The sequence below is a fragment of the Chinchilla lanigera genome, unplaced genomic scaffold (genome assembly GCF_000276665.1).
Source record: "Chinchilla lanigera isolate Chin_1 unplaced genomic scaffold, ChiLan1.0 scaffold00110, whole genome shotgun sequence".
In the NCBI taxonomy this organism is placed as follows: Eukaryota; Metazoa; Chordata; class Mammalia; order Rodentia; family Chinchillidae; genus Chinchilla; species Chinchilla lanigera.
In genome coordinates this window covers 5,426,829-5,437,552 of record NW_004955511.1, presented here as the reverse complement: position 1 = coordinate 5,437,552, position 10,724 = coordinate 5,426,829, and the positions used below count along the sequence as shown (strand labels likewise).

Here is a 10,724-nt window from a genome sequence, read left to right as displayed (position 1 = left end):
CCCCCGCCGCCTCCTGCGGCTGCAGCCTGCCCCGGCCTCGGAGAGGACCGCGGAGCCTTCGCCCTCCGGAAAAGACTCGGGCCTCGGGCCCCCGGCCGAGCGCACCGCGGCCCTGCCTCCCGACGCCGCGGGCGTTCACCTGTTTGCTTTCGCCCGCGTGGCCACACCGCGGGCTGGCAGAGTTTTAAGGAAAAGAGGCTCGTTTCGCCACAGGGTTCTGGAGGTCCCAGGACCGGGGGCAGCGTCCTGAGAGGGTGCTGAAAGGGGCAGGGGGCGGGTGTGTCTCTGTGCGCCCCTGTGTGTTTCCGTTCTCCCTCCCTCTGCTTATACAGCCAGCGGGTCTCCATCATGGGGCGGGGTCCCCGGCGATCACCTTGTCCAAACGTGGCCACTTCCCACAGCCCCTCTGAACCCAGAATCGGCCAAGTGTTCGTCTCTCACAGCTCACCACGGGGTGAAACCTGCAGATGCCAAGGCCGCGTAGTAAAGGAATCTTTCCCTGTGTGACAACAAAGCGGGGTATTGTGAAGAGCAGGTGAAAGAAGGCCGGCACGGGGAGACAAGTAGTGTCTGATTTCATCCTGTGGAATTTAAAATAGTAGAAATAGCATTTAAAATAGGAGAGCAGGGAGACGGTTGTCGGGGCCTGGCAGGAGGGGAGGATCGGATTAGTAAGGGGTACAGGGTACAAAGTTCCAGTCGTGCAAAATAAGTCCAGGAGATCCACTGTAGAGCATCAGGCCTTCGGTTACTGCTGCGGAGAGGGCAGACAGGCAGCAGCAGGGGAGCAGGCGGGGGCGTGGGAGCCGTGGGAGTGCCCGTGGCAGCGAGGGTGGTGGCGTTAGCCCCACGGATGTGCGCTCACCCGCACACCAGTGCTTGTGTGTGCATTAAATGTGCACAGCTTTTTATGTGTTAGTAACAGGAAGCGGTTTAAAAGACACGTACACTGAACAGAGGGAGTGGCTTGGAGAAAAAAGCAAACATTTCCTGCAGCAGTGTAAGGATTCAATATACCTAACACCATCATAAAATGTTTCATAAAATTCACGTGATGAAACTACGTGCACCACGGTTTGTAGCTAGGCATAAGGGTGCCGAACCTCTTTGTGAATTGGACCTACAACCTACACTGTTGTTGAGAGAAGGTCCGATGAGTGGAGGAATCTAGTGGGCATTCATTCATGAGAGCGTGGACGATGGAAACGGGCCTTCTCCTCAACGGACAAGGGATGCGAAGTCCAGGCAGCCATGGAGGATAACTTACAGATGTGTTTAGGGTACAGTGTACTCAGGGCTATCGGCAGTGCAGACGGGAGTCCAAGCAGGGGTGCTCACCCTCTGTGCTAATTTCACTATTAGTAATGAAATAATGATTCCTTGAGCTGTTGTTGAAAGTCTCCTCCACCAACGTGATGCGTCCTCTCTGCCTCCACCTCGCTTATTACTACAGCTCCCCTGGAAACCTGCTTCCCAGCGGAGGAAGCGTTCCTGGATGAAAGAATTCCTCAGCTCAGACAACCGGCTCCAAACCAGGAAGGCTGCACTCAGCACTCTCCACATGGGCACATAACCAGAGTCATTCATTCCAATTTCTATTTACAAAAGAGAAAAAAGCAACATCGGGACAAACTTCACTAATGTATACTTTCTGGGAAACAGCTTGAACAAAGTGATGAGCTCTTTTTCATTCATCTGTAAACTGTCTCGTCCTGGACTGAGGTCAGGATGGCTGCGCTCCTTAACATGTAGAAAAAGAAGGATCTCCTGGTGCCACGAACCTAAGGGAAGTGAATAATGAGTAAATTGGTCATTAACACCTTCTGAAAAGTGCTTTGTCCTAAGTCACTGAACGACTCCACTAATTCTTCCCTTATCTGCTGCTTCTGACCTGGCCGCGACCCAGTCGCGGAATGAATGCAGGCGCTCAGGGAAAGAACACAATCCTGGTAAGACGCAGGCGGCTCTTATCAACATCCCTTCTTGGCTCATTCTTTAATAACAATATTGTAACGGCCATTTAGAAGGGATGATGGGGGGACATTCTCACCACTGAGTTTTTTTACCCCTGGAAAAACACACATCTGCTTTGGACTCTCTCCCTCCTTCTCTCCCTTCCTTCCTCCATTTCTCCTTTCCTCCCTCCCTCCCTCCCTTCCTTCCTTCTCCCTCCCTCCCTTCCTTCCCCTTTCCCTCTGCCTCCCTCCCCTCTCCCTGTTCTCCTTCTTGTTCTTCCTTGCCTTTTCCCTTCCCTTCCCTCCTTTCTTTTCCTCTCCTTCCCCTCTCCTCCCTCCCTTTTCTCTTTTCAGGTTAGAAACGTAATAGCTGCACTTTATCAGCAGTCCACCTCATGAATATATGTGCACGTTTAGTTTTCAAGTCAAACTCACACAACTTTTAACGGTTAAGAATATAATGCTATGCTTGATTGTTTTGACCTGATGAAAGAATTTAGAATAACTGGGAAGTGGTTCAGGACCTCATTATGGTTAAATAAGGTTGTATTTTATCCAGGGCCGTGTGTACGGTGGAACTGTGGGCAATTCACAACACACAGTTTAATATTCGGAAACGTCTTGATGATGCTCTTTGGTGTTTCTGCACATTCCATTCTCCCCTGGCCTCTCCTGGGCACCAGGCCAGCCCTCCACAGAGACCCCACGAGGGGCTCAGAACCCAGGGACCGACATTCTGCAGAGGACTTTAGCAGTTGGTCGTGTGTGTGTTGTTTGTTTTGCATTTGGTTAGGACTGTGCTTTCTTTCCTTCTGTTCAGGGCCCAGACCTAAAACTTGGGCCACTTTATTACTCAGCTAGTACTTTCTAGTGTCAGGAACCCGGCCCTTCACCCACATCTCAATTTCACTTCTTCTGCTGTTTATCTCCCTTACAGTTTTCATCAGTGGCTTCCTAGTCCCTTCATGGGCAACGCGTTGCATGGCTGCGGTTGGTTCATCACCCAAAAATTTACAATTCCCAAAGTTGAATTCTAAAGCTCTCTACTGAACTTTAGGTGCACGCTCCCAGCCTCTCAGTGAGAGGAAATGAATAGGAGAGCAAGCTGGATGTATATTCGGATCCAAAGCTGTTCTTTTTCCATGTTAGTCATGAACCCCACTGCTCGCTTGCCTGTCCTTGCCGGGGAGTGGAGCGCCTCCCCAGCCCAAACAACGGGAGAGTTCTTTTGCTGTGTTCCCGATGCGTGTTAACCCGCCCCCCTTTCTCCACCTCCGGGGCTTCAGCGGGGAGGCACCCTTAGAGCGCCTGGAGCCTGGCACCAACGCTGCCTTCACATTCTCTGTGAACCTGCTCTATCAGCCTTATCTAGCTCCTACCTTGTTTAGATTTTCCTCTCTTTATGAAGACTTCTAAACTGTTCACTTGCTCTTGGGTTGTGGCTCAGTCATTTTTCTCTTTTCCTTGACATTCTCACGCTACAGTCTTATTTATACAGCCCCCAAATCTTCTTTTCTCAGCATATGTAATGGGTTAAATGCCAGTCCAGACAATATGGGACTTTGAGATCTCAACCTCTTGGCCACTGATGGCTTTTCAGTTAAATTACCTAAATTTTTGTCTTCCCTGATGATGGTTTTCCAACTATAGGGTAAATGTCCCTTGGAGAAGCTGTCCTTTATTTCAGAGTACCACTGTTATAGCTTGTATCTAGATGTCCCTCCAAAGCCGCGTGCGCTCGTGGGTGGGGAGTTTGAAAGGTGCTGGAATAGTCTGCGTGGTGCTGGGATTAAGGGTGCATGATTACTAAATTAGTCCATTAGCTGGTTTAGCATAGTTCTGGGTGTGGATAATAGGAAGGTCACTCTGAGTGCAGGTGGCATTGCCCAAAAGGCAGGTAGCCTTGAAGGGATAAAAGGAAGAGACAGGCTGCTGCTTTGCTGCCTTCTGCCTGCCATGGACTGTTTTCTCCTCTGCGATGTCAATGCCCTTCTCCCATGCCACCCTGCCTTGGAGCCAGCAGGCTGTGGACTGAAACCTCTACACACTTCAAGCTGAAAGAAACCTCTCTTCCTTTAACTTTGGGTGTCGGGTATTTCATCTCAGCAACAAGAAAAGTAACCAAGACAACCATACTCCTGTCACTTGTATCTGAAAGGTCCTGGGTAGGGTTTGGTAAGTGTGGAATTACTGGGGTTCACTCTTCTATTCATGTCCACATGTGGCCTGGTATTTTCTTACATTTTCCTCACACAAATTGGAATCTTTATTTTAATTCCCTTACTCCTAGCCGATCAAAGTTTGACCTGCTTAGAGTCAGCTGCAGATGAGTTTGAATTCCAAGGCTGCTATCAGAGATGGACGGAGCGGAGAGAGAAATCACTGCTGAATCCCTGGTCCCCTCCAGAACTGCAGAGTCTGGAAACAGGGTGTATTCCCTCTCCTATCCCAACACATCACTGCCCTTAATCCCTGGGCTCTGGGTGACAGGGATTTAACTGTACTTGATAATCAGAGGCTGCAGACCCAGGGGACTGAGCTCCATAGCAGTGTCCTGCAAGTACCCTAGACCTGAGCCAGGAAATGATACAGCACCGCAGTATCTCTTCCTAGTGACATGGGTACAGGCCTCTGTAACCCCTAAATCATTTTTTTAGTTTATTTATTTTTTTTTATTATTTTAAAAATAAAAGGTGAAAAATACTAACAGACAACATTTTACAAAATAGCAAAGGATCAGTACAGACAGTACAGAGTTACAAACAGAGTGGTAGGAAATTAACAATGCTTGTTGTATTACATATTGATATCTTCAAAGTTGTAACCCCTAAATCTTATCCAGGGATAACTTTCTTCATTTGCGAAGCGACAATTCTGGTCCAGGCCTTTTAAACTCAGTATTTAGAGGCAATGCTAAGTACAAAAAATCCCTACTGACGTGAATCCTTAGCCCGGCTTCATAACAAAAGCCAGGACTTTGGAATTAGCCAAAGTGAAATACTCACCCTACGTGTGACGGCTTTCCTGGCGAAGTGCTTGCTTCACCCATCTCGTTATTTTCTGTGCCAGGAACATCTCTATGATGGAGAATATCCACACATAGGCTGAGAGTATCATTCCACTTTGCTAAATACAAGAAGAAAATCTATATTCCTCAGAGATCTTCACCTTCTTAAAATTTTTATTAATACAGAGGTGATAGGACATCGTGGAAAACTTAGAAAATAAAACACCCTGTAACGCTAGCACCACCAGCTCGTACCGTCAATGAAACTGTGGCGATTTTGTCCATTTTGTAATCATAAATGGAAACACACACACTTAACAGGCACCTACTAGATGGCTAGGCTCGTGAGCAGAATGCTTTGTATTATTTCACTGAATCCACTCAACAAGCCCTTGTGGCAACAGCATTATCATTCTCATCTTGAGCAGAAGAAATGAGGCCTGGAGAGGCTACTATAACAAAAGTAGTACCATCGAATGTCAGAGTTGCTTAGAGCTTGATTCCAGATCCCTCTCTTCTCTTCTTCCACTTTCTCTCAGCCGTCTGCTACCCTAGCTCTGACCGACTCTCAAGTTCACGATGTCTGTTTTCTTATATGTGTATTTTTATAATATTATGAGAGTTAGAAATAGTATATCTGCATTTAAAGGCATACTCTCAGCATGGTATGCACCTTTTAATTGTAGAACCTTTTAATTGTAGTATCTAATAGCTACATATTTTAAAAATGCAAACACACTGTTATTAAATTTGCTCCCTTTTTGTTCACGCCGCTTTATCTCTTGGATGATTAAAAAGGTTCTCATGGAACCCAGATTGAAGTAGCTCCTGCCAAACTGTTTTCGTGCACATAACAATGCCAGCATTCACAGTGACTATTTATGACCTGTCTGCTTTCCCTACAAGCTGGAACAGACTACAGGCAAACTGTACCACATGAATTCATTATCATGGTGGTCCTTTTGAGAATCCTTCATTTGAACACAATGGAGTGTTCAGGCAAGCAGGAGTTGACTCTGACCAGTGGGTGATGGAGACCACTATGAAGCAGCCCTGAGCAGGACTTAATTAATTGGCTTTTCATGTTTACTCATGAATCTGTCCAGTGCCTAGGCTCCTTGTCTAAAAATGGGCAGATTCATAGTAAGCGAACCTCTGTGAGTCACTAATCCCTACCAAAACTGTAATGGGGGATGATGCCGAAAAATCTCAAAGGATAAGACAAGATCACAGCCAAGGACACCAAGATCTGATCTCAACTAGATAAACACTATAGCCTCAGGCATCTCACTCCTGGTTGGATTGATTTAATCCTTATTAAGGATTAATTTCATACCTTACTTGAAGAAGACCTTGAATAATTCCACCGTTCTTGAGTAGTCCCCTCCCTTCTTCTGATAACCAAATAAATACGAGTCACCCAGAGAAGGTCTTGGTCTTAGCCCTGAAAGAATCTCAAGTTCTGTGAGAGAGCTTTGATCCTTCTGGGGCCCTGAACTCATTCCATTTGCCTCTTTTTATTTAGCCTTTGCTGTATGCTCATTCGGGAGATTCTGAACCTAATCAGCCCACAATAACTGAGGGATATTACTAACTTGATAGGTAGGTAGTAAAGAGCTGAGGGACAGGAATCATAAAAAAGGCTGTGTTTTGTCTTGCTTGGTCCCTCAGTGGCAGTAATTGGAATACCTTTTGGAAGACGCCCAGGCACACATTCCTTGCAGTGACCACCACAGATGGAGGCTCATATTGAATTGAATTATAATTACCAGTAAGAATATTTGATATTGAGATTCCTCAAAAAACTAGGATTAGAGGTCCCATTCAACCCAGCTAGTCCCCTTCTGGGTATTTTCCCAGAATAGTGGAAAACATCATACCACAGTGTTATGGTTTATGTCTGTGTGTCCCCTCCAAAGCCTCATGCGACCATGGGGCAGGCTATTAGAGTTGAATGATTGTGGGTGTGAGAGCTGCACCCGCCCTGGGGTGGATAGTTTGCATATGTAAGGTAGAGGAAAAGAGTGCTTGAGGACATTCCTCCCCCATTCCGCCCTGGTGTGTGCTTGCGGCTTAGCTGTATTCTGCCGCCCTGAGATGCAGCCCTCTGCCACGTGCCACGCTGCCTTATAATCTGCCAAGTACGGATTGAAACTTCCACGAACTGTAAGTGAAATAAACCTTTCCTTCCTTAATTTTGGGCATCAGGTATTTTGTCCCAGCAGCGAGAAAAAAGTGACCAAGACACACAGCGACATATGTGCACCCATGTTTATAGCAGCGCAATTTATCATAGCTAAATTTTGGAAACAACCCAAATGTCCATCAACCAAGAAATGGATAAAAAAGATGTGGTATTTTTATACAATAGAGTGTTATTCAGCTATAAAGGAAGATAAACTTGAGGCTTTCTTTTAAAGGTAAATGGGTAACTTGAGACCATACTCATAAGTGAAATAAATCAGACCTGTATGTGTAAACAACATATTGTCTCCCTACTGTGAGAAGCTTAAAGAATAAATAAGAACCAAAAGGTACAATAGATATTGTGAAAGGGAAAGACTGCTCAAAAGGAAAGCACAACTGGGATGGGGGAAAGGAGAAAAGAAGGCAGGGGGAAAATATATACACACACACACACACACACACACACACACACACACACACACACACCACATAATATAGCTAAGATAATTATACTACTAATTTCTATTAGTTTATTGAAAGGAACAGTTAGTGCTTATATTATTTGATCAATCTTACATGTCTATATCTGGTAATCTGAGCAACTACTTTGAAGGTAATAATATGCAGTATGACAACCACTGTTAATTTCCTATCATCTTGTTTTGAAATTCTGTATCATTTTTATTGTTTCTTAAAATTCTCTTTAAAATAAAAAAATATTTTCAAGTGTGATTCATGGTGTAAAATATTAAGAAGCTGATGTCTGTGCCAAAATGGACCCAAGAGAAGTTCTAGCTATAATCGTAACTATTTGAGAGTGAATAAGTGTGCAAATCTACACCACAACCTTGCTTGGCAGGATATATTAAAGAACTTGAAACTTACTGTCAGCTAGTTTAATTGTAACATCTTTGTGCCATTACCGATATCGTCATGTTCCAGTCTAGAATAAGATGTACGTGAGAATAGTTGATAACCAATTCTTATGAGCATTGTGGTCTATTTATGAAATACTGCTTAAAGTGTGTGGTATCATCAGTCCCCTGTCTCACCCAGGTAGCACAGTATTGCTCCACAGTTTCTTGGCCCTTGATAGAAATGATTTTTACAGAGTTTCCTCAGTATTTCTTTGTAAAATTAAAAAGAAAGTAAGAGATAGGTTTATGGAAGCTGGTGTAGCTTCTGCTGTAGGAACATTACTATTCTATCAGAGAATAGTGGGCAGATATAAACGAACACCTCTTTTGTACCAGGTCTTATCTTGGGTGCTGGGGATGCAGGACTATCTGAAGCAGATAAAGTCACAGCCTGGAGGAGTTTACCTTCCGGTCTGACTCACAACACCAGGTCTGTGATGTGGAACTCTACAGGAACACTTGACTTTAATGCAAAGTACCATTATAGGAATTTCTCTGTCCGTGATGGACTGAGATACTAGTAGACAACTGAGTCTATAAGGATTGTACTTTCACTTTGTATTGTATTTTCACTTTGCCAATCAGACCACAAACATTGTGATTCAGTTTTGCTGATTCATAGTATCCTGAAAAAAAAAACACCTTACATATTTATGTTATTATTTTTCATCATGATTTCACAAGGGACATACTCCAAATTTCATGTGTTAGAACAGTATATTTGGTTGAACTATAAAATTTTGGCTTAGTTATTAACCTATATTTTACTGTACATATTTATCTTCGCTTAATACTTATTATTACAGTAGTCCTATTATTCTCTATCTGAGAGCAGATAGAGGAAGAAGAGAAACAAATTGCTTTTTGCACAAGATGCTGGCCATTTCTCTATCTGGAGAGATCCAGGAAGCTGCTTGGTGCAGGGGTTTCCTGACTCTTCCCTGGACACCGGGGCAGCTTTGCCGCGCAGGCTGTGGAGGCCTGAGGAAGGGCTGCTCCTCCCTTGGCTTTTGGTTGTTGGGGATGATGTGAGCCTCCAGCGAGGAAAAGGAATAAGACCCTGTAATTTATTTATTTATTATTTTTTTTCTGGTACCAGGAATCGAACTCACGACCTCGCGCTTGCCAGGCAGGCGCTGTGCCGCTGAGCTAAATCCCCAGTCTGAGACCCTGTAATTTCTAATGCTCCGCCACAGGACAGGGTTGAGGTTGTGTCCCGTGCTCTACCATAGGACAGCGTTGAGGTTGTTTCTGGCCTCAGAGGCTGCTGTGTGGGCTGCGCAACATACGCTATGTGACTGAGAAATACAGCGAATGGTTAAAATTAAAAAAATTCATCGCGGAAAAAGATGTAGCCACAAAGGTCCCTCGAAATACTCCCCCTTGCTTCCACCACGCTCACCCCGTCGCGCTTGCCCCCTGGAAGCCCGCTTTGTGAGTCTTTACCTGAGCTGCTGGGGTGCCTTACTGTCCTGAATATCGGATTCAAAACATTGAGCTCCCATGGTCATTTTGACTTTAGGGAAGAGTCAGAAGTCACACAGGGCCAGGCCTGGTGAATACGGTGGGTGAGCGCACAGTGTCCTGCTTCTGCCAGGCTGCCTTTCTGTTGGAGGGCACTGGCAGCAGGGTTCACCATACTTGTGATCTTACAGTACTGCATGAAGACATCCAAGAGAGAGCACTTCCAGAACTGCTTCAGAAAGTGGTAGAACGATGGGATAAGTGCGTCTGAAGTGGGAGGGTTATTCTGAGGGAGATCCGTGGCCCTATGTCTTTTACCGTGATACACTTTTAAAAGATTTAAACACATACTATATTTTGAGTCAGTAATATCGATAATGCCCACATTTGTCTAACAGCAAAGCAATCTCCACTTATTAAGTATCAGTGTTTGTGAAAAAAGTAAAAACTTTGTACTTACATGTGGCCATTGAATATTTTTATTGTGAGCTAAAAAGAATGCGACTTCCAGGACAACTAGAAATAGACCAATCATTGCTATGGTGAAGCTGCTGACGTTCATGGTTGCGGCGCAGGTGAGCTGGAATGGGAACAAAATGTCGACGAGTCATTTGTAGAACAAGCAAATTGTGTGGAGCTATTGGTTTGCATTAGCTACAAGTGTGCTAACCATGATTTGTTATAATTTCAGGTTATTTTCTGAAACAAATGTTACTTTCGGGGTTCCCAACCCTCAAGTTCGTTGGCCAGGATTCCAGTAGGACTCGTTGGCTTTCTGGAAGGTACACAGTTCATCCACTCACTGAACACAAAATTCTTAAATGCCCTGTGTTGAGGCAAATACAGAAGTGCTACAGTTTAATGGAGAAGAAAATCGGGACAATGAGTATGAGTAGAGTATAATAATAATGACACCATGGGTAAACCTGTGGCTGTCGACAGGTGCAGATTACTCTGTAGCCCTAGAAAAACCATGGATATCATTTTAAAACACAGTTTTGGTCCCTCCTTTCCAGTATTCATATTTCTGACATTTGCTTGCCCTATCTCATTAACCAGGATGTCAAATTTCTGTGAGTAGTAGCAGTGAAAGTTTGTCCCTGTCTTATTGCCTAGTTGTAATACGAGCATTTCCATGTTTGCATTATTAGATGGGACATTTGCTGTAAGTTTTTTTTTTTTTTTTTGGTTTTT

General features: G+C 44.6%; 1 protein-coding gene and 1 long non-coding RNA gene across 4 annotated transcripts in view; both read right to left on the bottom strand.

Moving 5' to 3' along the window:
• On the bottom strand, window positions 1-350 carry LOC106146998 (proline-rich protein HaeIII subfamily 1-like; the record flags this gene model as incomplete). Its single annotated transcript, XM_013506416.1, is given in 2 exon segments — window positions 1-173; window positions 331-350. Coding segments are annotated over 2 exon segments (193 nt in total), but the record flags the coding sequence as incomplete, so codon positions are not given.
• Window positions 351-1,633: 1,283 nt separating this feature from the next.
• Window positions 1,634-10,724, bottom strand: part of LOC102028218 — a 20,127-nt gene continuing 11,036 nt past the window's right edge. For all 3 annotated transcript variants that reach the window (XR_001231711.1, XR_264431.2, XR_001231710.1), the window contains 3 exons: window positions 9,991-10,110; window positions 4,961-5,081; window positions 1,634-1,781 (listed from right to left, as the gene is read on the bottom strand). This is a non-coding gene — a long non-coding RNA (uncharacterized LOC102028218). The remainder of the gene's footprint in view (window positions 1,782-4,960; window positions 5,082-9,990; window positions 10,111-10,724) is intronic.